The following is a 20,698-nucleotide window of genomic DNA, read 5'->3' on the forward strand; positions in this document are numbered from 1 at the left end:
ACAAGAAATTGGGCACAGGTATGAATGGTATAAAACAAATACAGAATATAGGACATGCCACGGGAATTCCTTGTGTCCTCAATGAATAAATCGCAGGGCAACAAAAGGGTGGGAAGAACTGTTATCAATTACAAGAAGGTTAAAAATGCGATGTGCTCACATTTTTAGGACCTAATTCAAAGGAACAATTAGAAAAATGTTTTTAAAACACTGGAAGCAAATGAACATAGACTGAGTATTAAATATGAAGGAGTCATTAATTTTGGTAGTTGTGGGGATATTGTAGATTATGTTTTTAAGGCCTTATCTGTTACAGAAACAATGAATTACTGAAGGGGGGCACTGATGAGATATCTGAGATTTGTTTAAAATATTCCATAAAAGTACCAAGAAAGAAAAGGGATAAATGAAGCACAAATGTTAATAGTGTTTGAAGGCAGGAACTGAACCTATGGGGGCTCATTACGCTATTCGATTTCTCTGTGTGTTTAAAGTTTTTACTGTATACATTCAAAAGTGCTATATGGCTACAATTATGAATGTAGAGAACAGATAAATCAAAACATCAGTTACTTCAATTACCACTGAAATACAATATCCTTTCTTTTCCTGATATTATTGAACCCTGAAGTTTTCAAAATGAGCCACATAAATGGTCTGTGTGACAGTTTTGTATCTTGAGCTAACTGTATGACTCTGAACTAACTGGTCAATTCAATGAAACTGACTGTCGAGGGACTTTGTGTGCAATATAAGAATCATATTATTGCAATTTTGCTGATGAAATCACTGGTCACTTAGGGAGATGTTATTGCAATGTTGCTGATGAAATCATCAGTCATTTTGGGAGGGGATGGACAGTATGCGCATGCTGTGGAGAGAATCTGAACAAAAATGAATTTATTACTGATCATAACTCAGATGCCAATGATTGTGGAGACCGAGGCAGGTACCCAACGCTGCTGCTTCTGGCTATTGTGAACCAACCTTCAGAGCACCTCCCTGCTAATTCACCAGCCACCAGCCAGCCCAGCAGAGCACTTCCTGAACACAGCTTGCTTGGGGATTATAATTCCTTCAGGCATGGTATCACCCATCTTGGGGAAAGAACAAAGTCTCTAGACAACAGAACAACTGAAGACAAAGGAACGAATCTTCTAGGGCCATTCAGTGAGGAGGAAAAAAAAATGCAAAGTGAATGATCAGATTTTCCTTAAGGGAGGCAGGGGGTTATCAACACTGTCAAAGGACACCAGACAGGGAGTCTTCCCTTAGAACTAAATGCGGAGAACATACTTAACCAACTTGGTCATGCAAACTGCTACCAGCTATTTTTAACACTCCTTTAGCAAAATCCATATTTCAAAGCAAATGCTTAGCATTCTTTATACAATAACTCAAACCTACCACCAGAGAAACATACTCTGGATCTTTAATTGACACCCATTCATTTAGCTTTGTTTTAATTGCTTTAAGAACCTAGAAAATTTTTGAAAGTTCATTTTTTTAAATACTTATTTCAACAAGATTTCTCCTAGTCAGCCTTCTTCCAAACTGCTGAGATTTTCACTATGTTTCAATAGCAGGGAATAATCAAATATATACAATGTACATATTCTATTCTATTCAATATAGAATTAATGGATGTCAGGGCTTAGTTATTTGAATAAAGTCCAAAGATACAGTGATAGATTTAATATGATTAAATGATTATGGCCTTTAATATGATTTCTTTAATTTCAACAATAGTATAATTTCAGTGGACACTCCAAGTTTAGAGACCATTTCAATACTAGCATGCCCAAGATGAGGACTTAGGAGTGAGAAGTTCATCCTTATTCTTTCTGCATTCCCCCTCGTCTCCCATTGCTTTCCTCTACGTGTTGTTTTTATCTTCAGAGATGCACTTCTACTCTTCCTTCTCTTGCACAATGCCTCACAGTACTTTTGTACATTCCTCCCCCAGGGGTAGAGCCCTAGCCAGTATCTGCTCTTACTGTGGAATCTGCCCCCAAGGTACAGTGTCATACTTTCCTTCCCTGCAGGTCACAGCATAACCTGTTTGACTATGATGTGTGAAGTATATCACCTGTAAATGGGAAGCAAACAAGGTCATGGCAACATCACATGAACACGCACACATACTCAGGAAATGCACATTTCTGGTCACCCACCTCCTTGGCCCAGCAATCCTGAATGCTACTTAGATGATTCCTTGGTGCGGCATCCTTGCTGATCATGGACCCCTTCCTTCCCCAGATTGTGTGCTCTCTTAGCTCAGAGGTAGGGAGTAAATCTCATGTCCTCAACTACCATCCCCAAAGGGCGGATCACTCTCAGATCTAATCTCTTCATGGCCCTGATGTGTAATTAGTTTTCATCACAATTCTGTCCCAGGGCACCATGAAAACAGCAGACTGAAACCTCTCTGAAGGTAAGGACCACACTTCACTCATCAATGTATCACTAGCTCCTCTCAGCGTATCTGGGTAATGATAAATTTGGAATTAATGGCTGATATTTTGCTCTCATTGGTACCTCTACCTGACTTTCAGTTCTGGTCCACCACTTTTCCGCAGTCATTCCCAGTTTGAGGCCTAGCTAGTGAGGAAGAAAGTGTAATTATCTGGTCTCAATACATATTGTCTCAAATTTAACCTGACCCACTTCCAAGGATCTTGGTAAGTGTTCGAAGCAGAGAAGGGGAAGTGTTTCCTGAATCCTAGATCACCAGGTTTGCAAGGAGTAGCTCCCAATGAGTCCCACATCTCATTGGTATCCAGGCCTCAGCTTTCCTTGGGAAGGCCTATCTGTTATCACTCTCCAGAAACAACAAGCCCAAGAAATGACTACTCTAAGGACTTTGTCCACCAGGTGAAATGGTTCTCTCTGGTTTCATGTCAGACCCCAAAGAGTAAACAATCTCATCATGATCTTTCCACTCTCCCTGAACCTGCTCTGCATCTGTTCACCTGACATTTATCTACTAAAGCCAAGCTCAGAGCCAGAGAACTGCATCCTGAGACTTGCTTCCCAAGTCTAGGAGTAACAGTTCATGTTTACCGAGTGCTCAAAATGTAGCAGGAACAGTTCTAAATGCCTTATGGGTAGAGCTCATTTAATCCACACCTGTAAGGTTACTAATATGATGACCTGTGTCTCATTTAATCCACTGGGGTTTACTACAAATAACAGAATATTCTGTTTGAAAGGCCTTCAACAGTAACAAAATCACATCAACTAGAAGTCCGAAGGGTGGGTTCCCTCCAGGCATGGAAACATGAGGACACATAGGCCCATAAGAGAACAGCAACTCTGAATCCCTCAAATCCTCCCTAGCCTTCTTAGCTGCCAGAGATGGCTCCCACAAATTCTTCAACCAAGCTTCTCTGCTTTAAGTATTTAAGTTACTTAACCTGGGTCAGCAGATTTAAAAGGAATGGATTCCTCTCACCACCCATCCTGCCCACCCTTTCCATTGCCTCTGAACACTCCCTATCCAGACCTCTCAACATAGTCCAGGTAGCAGCACAAGATCTGGTTCAGAGGTAAGCAAACCTCTCGCCAACTTCCCACGCAGGAATCTGGGACACAAGTATGAGGGAGAATTTTAAGGATGTCTGCTGAAGAAGGATGAAATGCTAAGATGAGGTTATATTGACTATGGGAGCACTACACTAGGTCACAAGATTTAATATTAACTTAAGCCTCTAGAAGTAGCATTAAAACAATGTATTATGTGGGTCAACAGGAGCATGAATACAACAACAGCCCACATGCTAAGGGCTAAGGAGCAGAACTTCCCTAAGGGTTGAGGAATCTGAAAGCTCAGAGAAATAGGAACTTTTGGTGTCCTGGTGTATGCCTCTTGTTTCAGTGCAATCATTAATAGCGACCCCTTTCATTCTCCAAAGTGTCCTGGTTTGGAAAGATGAACTACCTACTACTCAGCCACCCTCACCTTGGACGCTTCAGAGGACCCCCTTTGCCAAGGGTCTAAGAAATACCTTGATGAGGGGAGCACCAGAATTCCTACAAAGCCCTAAGGTTGCTGTCCTCTGTAGTCTAGAGATTACAGTGGGAAACACTGGGGTCCCTGATGCCAGTGGAAATAACCGGAATAGAACGAGAGTGTCAGAGGTCAATGATAGCACTTAATCATTAAAAGACAATCATTTATTTTTTTCCTTTTTCTTTCTTTTTTTTTTTGTAGTGCTTGATATTTATTGAAAAGAATGCAAATGCTTTTTCCAGGTAGTATAGAGGAGCTGGGTTAAGTGCCTGTTTTTATTTGCTTGTTTTTAGTATTATTTGTCCAAATGCATACATCTGTGAAATTGCTGAATTAAAAATGACAGCTGTGCAAAACCAGTGCATAAGAGAAAAGAAATGTCAACATTTCGGCTGCCAGGCACACCAGGCTCCTGCAGCAATCTGACAGGGCAGGGAAGGACCCTGGGAGTAGGCAGAAGAACTAACCAGCCTGTTAGACTGGCCCCTTTAGGAGTGGGTGAGCTGTCCAAATCAGTGTCTGATGAGGTGTAGCAAATTCAGGCATATTCTACATTGGTCCTTATCCAAAGGCAGTAGTCTGTCGGTGGGATGTGGTAGGTGGTGGTAATGTTGCAGCACAGATCTCTGGGCAGATGTAGGCCTGGCAGTTGGGTGAGTGGTAGCAGCAGGGCGGTGGGTGGTCTGGTCAGTTTTAACAGGGGCCTGGCCAAGTGCTGAGGCTCAGGACACAGTTCAGATTAGCAGGACAGGGGTCCTGGGACTGGCCAGAGTTGATGGTACCACGCTTTAGAGCAAGGCCCAGGCCAGCCCCAGTCCCAGCCCCAGCCCCAGTGCAGGCAGCAGGTAACTGGAGCGCTATTCCTGGAACAAAGACAAGCACTATAGGGGGATGAAGGAGAGAACAGGAGGACAGGCAAGGGGACAGGACCGGAGCGCAAGGAGGAGCACAGCTGGCTCAAGGAGTGGCAGGGTAGCAGGGGAGTGGCGTGCAGGACTCTCCCCATCTAGGCCCAAGAGGCTAAGGGCCTAGTAATCATCCTCTTCGTCGTCGTCGTCGTCTTCGTCGTCATCCCAGCCAAAACACTGTTTCATCTCATCAAGAAAGGCCCGGTAATCGCCTAGGATGGGGCTATCCATCTCGATGTAGGGCACCACCCACTCCTCGGCTTCCCCGCTGAGGAGGCTGATTAGGAATGCCACCTTCATGGCGTCGTTGCAGAATCGGTTCTCATTCACGAGCATGTAAGACGCCGTCTGCACGATAAACTCGGGCAGCCGAGAGCTCTCGCCGTTAAACGTTTCGGGGAAGGGCACCGGGCAGCTCGGCGGACGTACCTGGCGCAGCAGACTGGCCCTCTCGCACACCAGCAGCCGCAGCTGCTCCATGAGCTGGCTGTTCTCGATGCTCAGGGCACGGTGCCGCATCAGGAGCGCGTGCAGCAGCAACACCAGCTCGTCCACCATTGCGAACTGCTTGCAAGGGCTGGGCTCGGCTCGGCTCGGTTCGGCTCCGCTCGGTTCGGCTCCGCTCGGGTAAGGTGCACACCGAGGCCTCGCAGGAAGTGCGTGTCCTCCGAGGTGCGCGGTGACTAGGGGCGGGGGGCGGCGCAGCGGGGTCCCGGCGGCTGCGCAAGCTCCGCCCACAAGGCCACTAGGGCCGACGCGCGCCTGCGCAGCGCGGCGGAGAAGGCGTGGCCAGGGAAGGTGCTGCGGGAGCGTGGGGGCGTGCCCTGGGCGGGGAAGGCTGGGTTGCTGAGACGTCGGACTGGGTGGGCGTGGCCAGGAAAGAGGCGCAGGGCCGCGGAGCAGCAGGCAGATGATTGTTCCAGAGCCTGAGGGTTCAAGACACCGTCATGCTGGCCCCCGAGCACCAATGTGGGTGCGTATTAGCAGAGGACGGAGCCAGCGCCGCGGCTCATCTGTCAGAGCTGGCCAACCTGCTCAAGTTGAAACCCTTTTCTCCAGGGGACTCACACAATACAATGTGTGTGGATCTGCCGCGACCAGATTTCCTTGACATGTATTGTTAACACATTTCCTTGTTTATTTCAATCTCACCGAGAGAGAAACTTTGACACTGCTGGCCTCACTGTGGGAGTCCACATCCTTTGAGAATCATGAAGACCCTCCTGGGGTCCTGTTTGTCATGACAAAGCAACATTAAAAGGGGCCTTTAGTTGAGAAATGATATTGTATACTTTTTAAATCTAAATAGTTGTGAGATGAAAAGTTCAGCAAAAATAAGCATCCAATAGCTATTTGTAGATGTTCTGACTTTGGTTCTGTGTTTCATGTTCTGATATTAGTGCCACTGTTTCTGAGTGATATTCTTTGCTTAACAACTAATACACTGTTGAGATGCTTGTGTTCTAAAATAATTTTGTTTTACTAGTTTGAATGTGATTATTCAAGTAGTTGTGGACAACACATTTGAGTCTGGAAACTTAGTGCCAACATATACCCTTGGCTCTGCTTTCCAAATATATCTTCAAATTCAACCACATTTTGTTGCTTCTATCACTATTCCCCTGATTCCAACCTTCCTTTCTCACCCAGACCGCTGCAACTAATTCCTTAGCTTTTAGTCCTTCCTCACTTAGTATGTTCTCCACAGGATAGCCACAGAAATCTTTATTTAAAGATTTAAATCTTTATTTAACAAGTCTCCCTTTATTCCATTGCCCAAAACTCTCCGCCAGTTTCCTTCCCACTCAATAAAGCAATGTGTTGGCCACCGCCTATAAGACCCTGCTCCTTCTCCCCTGCCTCTTTACATGTGTGTTCTGCTGTACTCACACTGTCTCCTTGCTGATTCTCACACACCTCAAGTACTTCTGGTCTTTGCACCTTTGAGTCCTTCAGCTTTGCAAGGTTCTCTCCCCCAGTGAGCTGCTTGATTCATTCTCCTGCTGCTTCCAGAGAGGACTTTCCTGCAGTCCATCAGGGCACTGTATATTCTATGCCAGCAATCTATCCAATTTCCCTACTTCGCTGATGTACATAGTACATGTCATACTAATGAACATGATGCTATAGAACTTTGTTCATGATTGGCCTCCAACTTTAGAATGTAAGTCCATGGGATGAGGGGCTTTGCTTTGCCAGTGGCTCTATCCTTAAGGTTCATAAAAGCGCCCAGGCCAGAGTAGGGGCTCCATAAATATTTGCTCAAATACAGACTCTCCAGGTACAGGTGTTGAGAGAAAAATTAGAAGTGGTAGCTGCACAAGTGTCCACAAATACTCTTTGAGTTGTCCACCGTGTTCTACCTCTGTTCATCAATCAGTGAGATGACTGATGGAATAAAAACAGCAAAATATATTTTTGAAGCAATCCTATTTGGTCCTTTACAATAGAAGTGATTGATCACCCATGGAAGTGGAAGAGAAGAGAGAAACAGAGTCATCACGCAAGCGCAGAAGAGAGGATCATACCGGTGAAAACAAGAGATAGGAGGAATGGAACCACTTGGGACTCTCCTGTGCTGTGAGCTCCCACACTAGATGAGAAGCTCTTTGGAAGCAGGCAGAGATCCATTCTGGCTCACACTTTTATGTTTGGCATCTGACAGCATTTACTACATGCTCCAAAATATTCAATGGAAGTGCCCAGAACTGAGCAGTGACTTTGTAGTGAGGTGCTTCCCTCAGAGGGAAAGGAGGGAGGGAGTGGAAGCAAAGGGTTTATCACTGGCTCACAGAAAAAGCAGTTGGGAAGAGGTGAGTCATATGTGAACAGAACTGAGAGTGCTGAGGTTCCGTGTCAAGCGACTTCCAGGCGCCTGTGAGACTCTCCCACCAGTACCAAGGCCTACGGCGCTCCCTTCTCCATTCACCCTGCTCGGAGCTACACGTTGCCTTCCTCATTCCCCTTCCCTCTCTCCAGTGACCCTTGAATGCTCCTTAACAGGTATGTGAAAATGCTGGGGGCAAAGACAGGTACTCCCTGTGACTTGTCTCCAGCTCATTAAATTTATCAGGGCAGCTCTGGCTGGGAACACCCTAGGGTGGCTTAGACTCCACCATGTAGTAGGAGCAGAGGCCCAAGGCCGTGGGAGTGAGCCCTGGTGCTTCTCATTGCCACCATCCTCCATATTCCAAGCACTGCCTGGTACACACCTAGCAGCCAGGCTATAGAACTGCCTTGAAATGTGAAAAATGTCACCTGATGCCTGGGTCACCAAAAGGCCACGCACAGCACACCTGGCACTGGAATGCGCATCCAGGGGCAGAAAGCAGCTTTGGAGATGATATTTGTAAGAGAGACCTATAGTGCCACCAAGATTCAGGCCACCTCTCATAGACCCCTCCCTCTTGCACCCTGCCTCCCTTTCTTAACCAGGTGCACAGGGGGCTACTTTTTACAGGAATCAAATCTAGAAGGCTGTGGAGGCCTTCAGCTTAGAAAAAGGAATGAGGAAGAATAACTTCCTCTCCTGTCTTTCACAGCTTACCAAAATGCCTAAAAAAAAAAATTTTGCTTTATTATTTGAGTACTGAATAATATATTCTATGATTTAAAGAAACTGCAGTAAATAATATCAGTGTGTTATAAAAGGAACATTCTCAACACCTCTTACTATCCCCACAAAAAGAGCACTTCATGGAATTGTTGGAAATTCAAAATTGGTGTTCTCCCCCACTTTCTCTTTCTGCCCAGAAATGGGTAGGATGCCTAGAACTAGCTATCTTCTAATGACTGCATAATATTTCACCTGAATTTCTCAGGAACACACTACCTCAGAAATAAGTAAACCTAACTCTGTTGACTTTCTCAGACAATACAGGGAAAACGTAGTGCCAAATAAACACAGGGTCCCAAAGATGAATAACTGAAAAATTAGACTTCTATAACTGAATAATTTCTATGAATGAATATCTTCTATTGAATAATGTGTATTCTTCACATAGACATAGCTTGCATTGCTCTAATACAGAATGTATTGTTTATATCAAATTGCACTAGGATTCTAGAGAAAAAAGAAATTCTCTTCCCTAGTTATTGTAATAAAATTAGTCACATTCATTATACAAGAGTTTATACACTTGGTTTGTTTCTAGCACTTGCATATATCTCAGAAACTATGTGACATCATACTAAATGTCTTCTTTTTTTAAATTTTTATTCAGTTGTAGATGGACAGAATGCCCTTATTTTGTTTATTTATTTTTAGGTGGTGCTGAGGATCAAACCCAGTGCCTCACACATGCTACGCAAGCATTCTACCACTGAGCCACAGCCCCAGCCCTTAAACGTCTTCTTATAGATAATAAGAGGGTGGTCTGTGGTAATTTGTGTTGCCTGGTTTTGTGTTAAATGCTTAACAGGCCTCTCTTTCAAGTTGGCTGGTTTCTGAAATCTAGACTCCGTTTTTCACGAGGCAAAATGATGTGGTGAACTGAAGATAACCACAAATTCTTTGCCACTCAGCAGAAAGGTGTAAACAATTTTTCTTGCCCTGTGATTTGATCTGACAAGTAAAATGTGATGAAGTCACTTAAAATAAATAAGGCTTGAAACACCTGAAGATTCTGTCTTCCCCACTGGTGTGCTCCGAATGGGGAGTCAACCACCAGGGAGGCAAGAAGTCTAACTACCCTGAAGAAGCTCAAGATGGCAACACAGAGAAAGAGACCTCATGGGGAAGAGAAGCCAGACAGCAGACAAGCAGGAGACTGAGCTGCCTTCTTGGACTCTCCAACCCAACAGAGTCACCACCTGAATGCAGCTGAATGAATGACTTCAGCTGATAACATAGAAACTAAAAAATGCTAATTTAAACCCTAAATGAATTTCTCATCCATAGACTCATGAACAAATAAAATTGGAGTTTGTGTAATCTGCTAGAGATCAAAAACACGGAGAAACTGAGGATACACTGCCCTATTCTGTTTTCTTAGGTTTTGTATTTGCCTATTTAACATTCATTAACTGCAGGGTCAAGCAAATGGCCAAACTTCTTTACCTCTCCCTGCAATCCAAAGCCCACATTCTGAAATCACTTGAACTCTCACCCACCAAACCAGTATTTCTCCTACTCAAAATTAACCCAGACTCAGGTAACTGATGACTAAGGACAGCCCCTAGGCCCCAAAGCCTGCTGGAATTATTTAAACAAAATAATCCTAAAATGTTTGCACAGCCCTCTCCTGCCTTCCCCACAGATTCCCCAAAAGAGTGGCCAGTGGCTCTCCCACACTTCTTTCCACCTTCAGACCAAAATTCAGTGCTTCCCCAAGTGGCCCTGCCTGGCATGGTGGGTGTGTCTCCTCCTCTGCAGAAATAAAGTACCAAAAAATCTTTGAATGGCACTGGCCATTCCTCGTTGACACTCAGTCACCTCCGTAAATTAAAATCCTGCATGCACAATTGAGACAAAGCCAAAGTAATCCTCTCCTGCCAGGAACTTTCAGTGTTTGCACATGCATGCATGCATCTCTGTCCTCTAGGAGTGTCTGTACCCAAGCAGATGGAAGTACGCCACTGCCCTGTATCGCTTGGATATACACTTGGATTTTGCTTGTGATGAGAACTGGCAGCATGACTGAGTGACAAATATAGGATCAAAACCAACCATGTTTTCTCCAGGGAATACATATGCCAGTGTAAAAGAGGGTGAAATGCATTTCAGAGAAGCACTATGGAAAGCAAAGAATTTCTGAAGGGTTCTGGGTTCGAGTCCTCATACTCTTGCTTATTAATGATGTGGCTTGAGCATGTCTTTTAATTCTTCAGTCTCCTTATCAATAAATGTGTACAGGAACCAGATATACCTCATAAGACTGTAGCAAATACAAAATTATATAAAAGTATCTGGCAAATTACAAAGTAACACGTAGAGACTGCCTGTTATTGTTTGCTGGAGAATTGTGATTTACTAGTCTTGCAGGGACTATATTATCTGTATTTTAAATATAATGGGTAGCTATTTCACTTCTCTTATTTTACCTAGTGTCTCTAAATTTATCTAATGTTTAAAATACAAAAATGTTTACTTGAATAAGTACTTGGAAGAATAAGATAAAGTTTCACTTGGATTTTGCATGCTGTCAATTTAATACCTGAAGCTCTCATAATGATGAGACATAAATTCTGTAGGAAAGAAGTGTCCATTATCACATTCCAAAGACCAACCTGCATTTTCTACTTTCCTTACCCATCTTGGGAGGATCTGTGCTACATCCAGATATGGATGCACCATCCCTCTCAGAGTAAAGGCACCTCTAGAAACCTTTTATCACTATAGTGGACCCTGGTGGTTCTCCAGCAAGAAGCCAGTAGCACCAGGGGCATCTCAGACAGGAAATGGGTTTCTCCCAGTGGTAAGAACTTCTTTAGTCAGCCATCAACTAAATCCCAGCATCCTCTCCTCGTGTTCCCTGGGCTTCCCTGCAAGGCTCCTTCACATCTTTTGGTTTCTCCTATGTATATGGTGACTCTTTCGTGCAATACAGAAAACAGGTTCTTTCCTGCCAGGACACCACTGTGTGAAAAACAGGAAGGGAATCACCCAAATTTATAGGGAGGATACTGATAGTCATTCCCCCTAAGGGTTGCTATGTTGCTAAGTAAGAGAAGGATCTTCAGAGAGGTCCATTAATGAAAGTAGATCACAGATGATGGCAGAAAGGTCCAGAGGAGATGAACAAGTTGTGCAACACAAACAGAGGACATTATCTTTAAAGGGAGCATGAAAATATAGAAAGAACTCTGGCTTCTGGGTGACAATACAAATTCTACCTCTGACATTTTCTTTCACAAACACTGAGCAATTCTTAATTTCAACATCCTTATTTTTCCTTATTTATAAAAAGCAAGTTAAAATACCCCCCTCAGAGTCCATCCCAAATAAGAAAATTGATAGGACAGTAAGTTTTAAATCATAAAATACTTCTTACACATTAATTTTGAAAATCTATACATTTTACACTTGATTTGAAATAACCTCAAACTTATAAATAATGTGCAAGAATTTTATAAATTCCTATATATCCTTCCCCATTTTACCATATTTGGCTTATCTTCTTCTCTGTGGCAGTACTTTGTGTGTGCATGTGTGTGTGTTCACGTTCTTTTTTTTTTTTTTTTCTAAACCATTTGAGAGAGTTGCAAATATAAAGGCTCATTTCCACTTATTATTTTATTGGGCATTGGCAATACACAAGTACACTGTCCTATGAAACCACGGTCTATCAAAATCAAGGTGATTCATGCTACTGTTTAATGCACTGACACTATTAAGATTTTTTCCAAATGTGCATAAAATAAAACTTTTGGCTCCAGGATCCAATCCTGGATCACTTATTGCGTTTCTCAAGTCTCTTCAGTCTATTCAGGCTGGAACACTTCAATTGGGAGGGGGGTGAAAAGTGAAGGCTAGTAACTGGGAAAATATCCCTCAGTTCATAGTATCTCTCCATTATTAGATGCATGCTGTGCATTTTTGGCAGGAATACCACCAAAGTGTTACTGCAGTTTTCTCAATGCAGAATATCAGTAGGTACACACTGTCAATTTGTTCCACCACTAGTGATGGTAACTTTTTCACTGGATTAAGATATTTTTTGCCAGATTTTTCCACCCCACAGTGAAATAATTATTCTGTAATCATTAATTAACACTACAGTTGGGGACATGGCTCAGTGGTAAAGTGCATGCTTTACAAACATGAGGCCCTGGGTTCAATCCCCAGCACCAGAAAAATAATTAAAAATCAGTTAACATTAGCATATATTCTACCCTAAAGTAAGGTTTTCCACACTCTTCTACTCATGTATTTATTTTTGTCAGTATGAACGTCTGGAATTCTATTTTATTCAATGTATTATAATACATTGCTATCATTATTAGTGCCAATAATCAAATTTCCCAGATTTGTCCAGGTGGAACCCTTTTAAAGATAGATCCTGTGTCCTTTGGCATACTCGCCTCACTCGTTGAGGACATTCTTTCTTTCTGGGACAAAATGACATTCTGGGCTCATCTTGTACTCTTCTGCCCGAGCTCTGAAATCAGTCATTTCTCTAAGGATCTCTCATTACCTTTAGCGAAGAGTGGTTTTCAGAAATAAAGATGTCAGGGTTAAAAGTGCAAATTGCTATTGATTGTATTGATTTTTCACTCTGGAACAACCGTACAGCCATATGGAGGGAAAAAATGAACTGCAAACCTGAACTCATTACATACACAAATATTAATTTGCGATGAATCATAGACCTAACACAAAAGTTAAAAATATGAAGTTTCTATCCATGAAAAAACAAAAAATGAATTTCACAAAGATGATAAATATTTTGCTTATCAAAAAAACCACCATTAAAGAAATGAACAGACAAACCACTGAATTAAAATATATATATTTGCACTGAATATATACAAATTTGTGTATATATATATATATATACTTGTATGAAAACACATATACAAAGGACTAATACCTAGAATACATAAAACATTTTAGGATTTATAAATAGAACATATGTATCAAAGTATGTAAATGTATAAATAACTCCTAAAATAAGAGACAAATGACCTTCATAAGATAATTGAGCAGTTTCATACAAGAGCTAAACCTACTCTTAACATCGAGCAACTTCATTCCTTGATATTTAAAGAAATGAGCGAAAAACCTAAATTCACATAAAATCCTGCACATGAATGCTTTTGGCATCTTTATTTATAAATGACAAAACATGGAAGCAATAAAATGTCCTTCAATAGCTGAAAGGATAAACAAATCCTGGTATATTTGGACAATGACATACTGTAGAACATTAAAATAAATGAACTATCGACTCATCAAAAGACATGGCAGACACACGCAATACTGCTAAGCGAAAGAAGTTAATGTGAGGCTATAATTCCAACTATATAATATTCTGGGAAAGAGACAATAGAAACAGTAACCAGGTGCTGGGGGATGAACTGGCAGAACACAGGATTTTTAGGGCACTGAAATTATTTCTTTTTAATTTTTTTAGTGTATTATAGTTATACATAGTATTGGGATTCATTTTAACATAATTATACAAACACAGAATATAATTTGCTCCAGTACTTCCGTTTTCCTTTCCCTTTTTCTCACACCCTCTTCCCCTTCTTCTACTCTACTGCTCTTTCTTCGATTTATTTATTTATAATTTTTTTAAATTAGTGCATTACAAATATACATAAAGATGAAATTCACAGTGGCATATTCATATATGTACATAGGAACGTCTGGTCAGATTTATTCCACTTTTCCTGTCCCTCCTCTTCCCACTCAATCCCCTTCCTCTACTCCACTGACCTCTCTTGTATCCCACCCCCTACTTTTTCCCCTTAATTTGCTCTAGTTTCCACCAATGAGAGAAGACATTTGACAGTTTCTCGATCTAGTTTATATAGATTAGCATGATGATTTCCAGTTCCATCCATTTACCAACAAATGCCATAATTTCATTCTTCTTTATGGCTGAGTAAAACTCTCTCTATATATAGATCACAGTTTCTTTATCTATTCACCTGTTGATGAGCATCTGGGCTTGTTCCAAAATTTGGCTATTGTGAATTGTACTGCTATAAACATCTATGTGGCTATATCCCTATAGCATGCTAATTTTAGATCTTTTGGCTGTATACCAAGGAGTGGGATACCTGAATCACACCGTGGTTCCGTTCCTAGGGTTTTGAGGACTCTGCATCCTGTTTCCAGAGTGACTGTACTAATTTTCAGTCCCACCAACAATGTATGAGTGTGTCTTTTTCCTCACCATCATTTTCCTGGCCAGCATTTATTATTATTTGCATTCTTGATAACTGCCATTCTGACTGGAGTGAGATGGAATCTCAATGTAGTTTTGATTTGCATTTCCCTGATTGCTAGAGATGTTGAACATTATTAGACTGGGGTTGTGGCTCAGTGGTAGTGTGCTTGCCTAGCACATGTGAGGTCCTGGGTTCAATCCTCAGTACCACATAAAAGTAAAATAAAGTTATTGTGTCCACCCACAACTAATTATATATATATATATAATATATATATATATAAAGAAATATTGAACATTATTTCATATACTTGGTGGCCATTTGCATCTCTTTTTTTTTGAGAAGTGTTTGGTTCTTTTGCCCATTTATTAACTGAATTATTTTGGGGGGGTTGGTGTTCAGTTTCTTGAGTCCTTTACATATTCTGAATATTAATCCCCTGTCTGAGGAGCAGAGAGCAAAGATCTACTTTGTAGGCTCTCTCTTCAAGTTCTTAATTGTTTCCTTTGCTGTGCAGAATGTTTTTAATTTGCTGCCACCCCACTTATTGATTCGTGATTTTATTTCTTGCAATTCAGGAGTATTGGTAAGGCAGTTGGTGCCTGTGCCGATATATGAGGGTCGAGCCTGAGCCTGTGTTTTCTTTTAGCAGTTGCAGACTTTCTGGTTTAATTCCTAGGTCTTTGATGCACTCCGAGCTGACTTTTGTGCAGAGTGAGAGATAGGGCTCAAGTTTCATGATTCTGCACACGAATAACTGAATAAGGCCTAGAAGATGTCAGACCTCCATGGTCTTGGATAGGCAGAATTAATATTATCAAAATAGCCATACTACCCAAAGCTTTATCCAGATTCAACTGAATCCCCATCAAAATACCAAAACATTTCTCACAGAACTATAAAAAAAAGTTCTAAAATGCATTTGGAAGAATAAGAGATCCAGAATAGCCAAAGCAATCCTGAGCAAGAAGAGCAATGCAGGTAGCCTCACAGTACCAGACCTCGAATTATACCACAGAGCTATAGTAACACACACGGTATGGTACTGGCACCACAGCAGACATGAAGAGCAACAGACTAGAAAACACAAAACGGAAATAAATCCATATCCATACAGTCACTTGACACTGGACAAAGGTGCCAAAAATATACACTGGACAAAAGATAGCCTTGTTGGCACTGGGGTTTTAGCTCAGTGACTGAACGCTTGCCTAGCATGAGTGAGACACTGGGTTTGATCCTCAGCACCACAGAAAAATATATAAGTAAATTGGAGGTATTGTGTGCATCTACAACTAAAAATATTTTTTTTTAAAAAAAGCAGTTTTAACAAATGGTGCTGGAAAAAGTAAAATTATTGTTTATAATATTACAATGATGAATACATGTCAACACACATCTCTAACACCCATAGACTGTGTAGCACAAAAAGCAAACCCTAGGGCTGGGGTTGTGGCTCAGTGGCGGAGTGCTTGCCTAGCATGTGTGAGACCCTGGGTTCCATCCTCAGCACCACATAAAAAGAAATAAATAAAATAAGGGTATTGTGTCCACCTACAACTAAAAAACTTTTAAAAATCAAACCCTATGCTATAGGCTTCAGTGAGTAATATTGTATCAATATTAGCTCATCAATTATAATAAATTTATCACACTGATGCAAGATGTTAATAATAGGGGGAAACATGTTTGGGAGGGTATGCAGTTAGACAGGAACACTTTATATTTTCCACTCAAGTTTTCCATAACCCTAAAACTGTCAACAAAATTATTTGCTAATAACAAAAGGCTAACAAGTATTTTTTTTTAAATGGGTAAAAGTCTTGAATAAACTAATTCTCAAAGTAACATAAAAGAATGGTCACTAGTTATATAAAAAGATGTTTTACACTATGAATACAAGGGAAATCCAGTAAAATCTGGATGGCTTACATTTTAAAACTGAAACTCTAAATGATGCTGTGATGTCAACTGACTGTCACTGACTCATGTGAGAACTGCTGGGCAGTTTGGTAGCATCTGAAGATATACCTACACCCCGACCCATTATCCATCCCTAGAATAAAAAACACATACACTGAAGTTTTCCATTAGAATGTTCATTAAGCATTAGAAACAACCCAAATGTCCATCCACACCAGAATGGGTAAAACAAATTGTGACATATCATCCCTAGAATCAATACCACTCACCAAACTACTAATGTACACAACACAAAGGTGATTCTCAAAAGCTTTATGCTGAGTGGAAGAAGCCAGACACAACAGAATAGCATACCTGTATGTTCAATCTACTCAGAAATAAAGAACAGGCAAAAGGACTAGACGACAGAAATCAGAAGGGACACTGCCTGGAGCAAGATGGACAAGGGAGACTAACTACAAAGAGGGACAAGGGAAACTTTGGGAGTGATGAAAATGGTCTGTAGCTACTGGGAGGCCTACGTGGTTCCAGACAACTGTAAAAAGTCATTAGGCAGAATATTTAAAACCTATGTCTCGCTGGGGAGGTAGCTCAGTCGGTAGAGTGCTTGCCTAGCAAGCACAAGGCCCTGGGTTCGATTCCCAGCACAAAAAAAAAAAAAAAAAAAAAAAAAAAAAAAACCACCTAAATTTTAAAAAAGACTAGGGTATTACCTTTAAAGACCTCAAAAGGTAGAAAAATTGATGTACTAACTCTAAACATAACAAAATTGGCATTCAAGTACAAAGACAAAATGCTTTTTTTTTTTTTTTTTTTTGGTGCCAGGGATTGAACCCAGGGGTGCTTACCTACTGAGCCACATCCCCAACCCTTTTTCATTCTGAGACAGGGTCTCGCTAAGTTGCTGAGGCTTAACTTGAACTTGCCTCGGCCTCCCTTGTGCCTGGGATTACGGGTATGCGCCACCACACACAGCTTGGCGGACTGCTTTTCACCATTGGGAAAAACTAATGGAATGTATTTCCCATGAGTCATTTTTGAAAATACTACTGAAGTTCAAATTTTAGTGTTCTCTCTCTCTCTCTCTAGACCCATTCTAGTAAACACAAGCTACTCTTTGTACAATTCATATTGGCATAAATTTCAGCTACTGTGTTATAGACTGAATTCTGTCCCCTAGCCATGAAATTCATATATTGAAGTCCAATTGCCCCATACTTCAGAATGTAATCTTATTTAGAAATAGGGTTTTCACAGAGGTAATTCAGTTGAAATGAGGTCATTAGTGTAGGCCTTAATCCAATATGGCTGGTGTCCTTATAAGACAAGGAAAAACAATTTTGTGGGGGGCAGTGCTGGGGATTGAAGTTGTGGGGGCTTACCCACTGAGCCACATCTCCAGCCCTTTTTTTTGCATTTTATTTAGAGACAGGGTCTCGCTGAGTGGCTTAGGGCCTTACTAAGTTGCTGAGGTTGGCTTTGAACTCAGGATCCTCCTGCTTCAAACCTCCTGAGCTGCTCAGGATTACAGGTGTTGGCCACCACACACAACCAAAACATAAAAATTTAGAGACAGGTGCATCACAAAGGTAAGGGCAGTTGGGAAGATAAAGGGACAAGGCAGCCATCCACAAGCCAAGGAGAGAGACAGATCTTTCCTTCACAGCCCTCAGAAGGATCAACCTAGCTGACACCTTAATCACTGATGTCTAGCCCACAGAACTGAGAGAAAATAAGTTTCTCTTGTTTAAACCACCCAGGGTGTGGTGCACTTACAGCAGAACTAGCAAAATAAAATACCATGGTTTAGTTAGCTAATACCAGGTCCGCAAAATCTAGTTCATGTACCAGTTACCACTCTATACCAATTGAATGGCTGCATAAATACAGATTTTGCTAATTTCCCAGTTCACATATCACTATGTAAATAACAGAAATATACCATGAAAAGTGACCAATCACATCACTTACTAGAAAGTCTGTCAGTGATGGGTCACTGCACATCTACTATTCAGGACACACAACAAAACATGTTAATTGTGTTGCTTACTTTTCTCCTAGTGATAAAGTTATGTGATATTTTTTGAAAATGGATAACAGAAAGATGTAACTGGACAAAGAATGAAAATGCAGCCAGCCAACAAAAGCACTCACCCTAAAATTGGAAAGTGGTTGGATAGGGAAGATGATGATGTTCCAGAGGAAGTGACACTGGCAAAAACCTTCACATTAAAGGAAGTTTTGGAGAAATTTCACAACGTAGAAAACACAAAGAATAAAATGTTAAAAGTGAACCCAGATTTAGAAAAATAACAATTGGTCAAAGCAAAATAAAGATACTTCATTGCATAAGTCACATGGCTATGATATTGCAATATACATATTTGGGTTTTGTTCATGGTTCCTGGCTTATAAATTCCTACCCAAGGCAGGCCATAGAAACTAGAATTTCTCTTCCCCTAGACAAGGAGGCCTGCTTGCTTGCCTGTCTGCCTTCCTGCCTTCCCTCCTTCCTTCCCTCCCTCCCTCTTTCCCTCCTTCCTTCCTTCTCTCTTTTTTTCTCTCTCTCTAGAAAACTAGAATTTCTCTTCCCCTAGGCAAATAGGCTTTCTTTCTTTCTTCCTCCATCCCTCCCTCCCTTACCCCTCCTCCTCTTTCTCCCCCTCCACTTCTCCCTCCCTCTCTCCTCCTCCCCTCCCCACTCCACCCCCTCTCTGTACAGGGGATGGAACCTAGGGGCATTTAGCCACTGAGCCACATCCCCTGGCCTTTTGACTTTTTATTTTTGGGACAGGGCATCCCTAAGTTGCTCAGGGCCTCCCTAGGTTGCTGAGGCCTGCCTTGAATTTGTGATCCTCCTCCCTCAGCCTTCGGAACTATTAGGATTATAGGAATACGCCTGTGCCTGGCTCCCTTCTGTCTTAGAGCTGGTCATAAAGCAAAGCTCTGACCTATCTTGTCTGATAGATCTTAAAGCCCCTATTTCAGAAGGGATCCTGACCCATACTCAGGAGGGAAAAACGCTCCACACAAGGACAAGGAGAAACAGCAGACAGGCCTTGCTAGGTTTCCCCACTCAGTCTATTATGTCCTATTCTTTCTGTCCAGTCACATTTCTACATCATTGTCTCTGCTTCATTCATGCTTATCCAATGAAGTCTCCACAAGAATCCATAAAGGACAGGGTTCAGAGAGCATAGGAGCAGCTCAATATGTGCATTCCTGGATGGTGGAGCACCCAGAGAGGGCATGGAAGCTCTGTGCCTGTTCCCTTATATTTCACCTTATGGAGCTTTTCCAGCTGTAGTCTTTGTAATATCCTTAATAATAAATCAGAAAAAGTATTTTCTTGAGTTCTGTGAGCCACTCTAGCAAATCAATTGAACCCAAAGGAGGGTTGTGAGAACCCCAATTTGTAGCCAGAAAGAATCACAAGCATAACAACCTGGAGCTTGCAAATGACAGTTGAAGTCGGGGGAGGGACAGTATTGAGGACTGAGCCCTTAGCTTGTGGGACCTGATGCTCTGCACATCTGATATTCAGTGCACATGCAGTATCCAAGTAGACAGTGTCAGAATTAAACTCGTTTAGAGGACAGCTGCCATCCATGGCTTGGTATGTGGGGGAAATCACCACACACCTGGTGTCAGAAGTGATCAGTATTTTAAGAGGATAGTAGGAGAAACTAAGTCTGAGTTTGAGTCTGTGTTAGAAGTGGTTCTTTTCTACACAATGACCTATATGTTGCAAAGCTGTTCTGATTTTCAAGGAAGTTTCTCAAAGATGCTGTCACTACTGCTGTCACCCAACCAAAGCAGCTGCCTCTCCAGAGCTTATTAGGAAGCTCCTGTGAATCTCCCAACTGCCTATGCATCTGTCTACGACTTGCCACAGAGTCTAACAGACCAGACTCTTCTACCTTCTAAATCTCATGCAAGTGTCTCTCGTTGGCAAATTTTAATTAGGGAAGGGGATCCTGTGAAACTGTTCCCTGGCTTCTGTTCTGTGATACAA

The 20,698-nt window shown here is 41.7% G+C and overlaps 1 protein-coding gene and 1 long non-coding RNA gene across 2 annotated transcripts in view; both read right to left on the reverse strand.

Annotated features, from left to right (window-relative positions):
- Positions 1-20,698, reverse strand: part of LOC306651890 — a 118,587-nt gene that overhangs the window by 71,307 nt on the left and 26,582 nt on the right. The gene's annotated exons all lie outside the window — the stretch shown is intronic.
- LDOC1 (LDOC1 regulator of NFKB signaling) lies at positions 4,146-5,649 on the reverse strand. The gene has a single exon (XM_079124464.1). The coding sequence runs from the start codon at positions 5,476-5,478 to the stop codon at positions 5,041-5,043; it is 438 nt and encodes a 145-aa protein (XP_078980590.1). The 5' UTR covers positions 5,479-5,649; the 3' UTR covers positions 4,146-5,040.

This window comes from Sciurus vulgaris (genome assembly GCF_902686455.1).
Source record: "Sciurus vulgaris genome assembly, chromosome: X".
In the NCBI taxonomy this organism is placed as follows: Eukaryota; Metazoa; Chordata; class Mammalia; order Rodentia; family Sciuridae; genus Sciurus; species Sciurus vulgaris.

Coding starts and splice junctions, on each gene's coding strand:
- LDOC1 (XM_079124464.1), bottom strand. CDS start 5,478: ATGGTGGACGAGCTGGTGTTGCTGCTGCACGCGCTCCTGATGCGGCAC.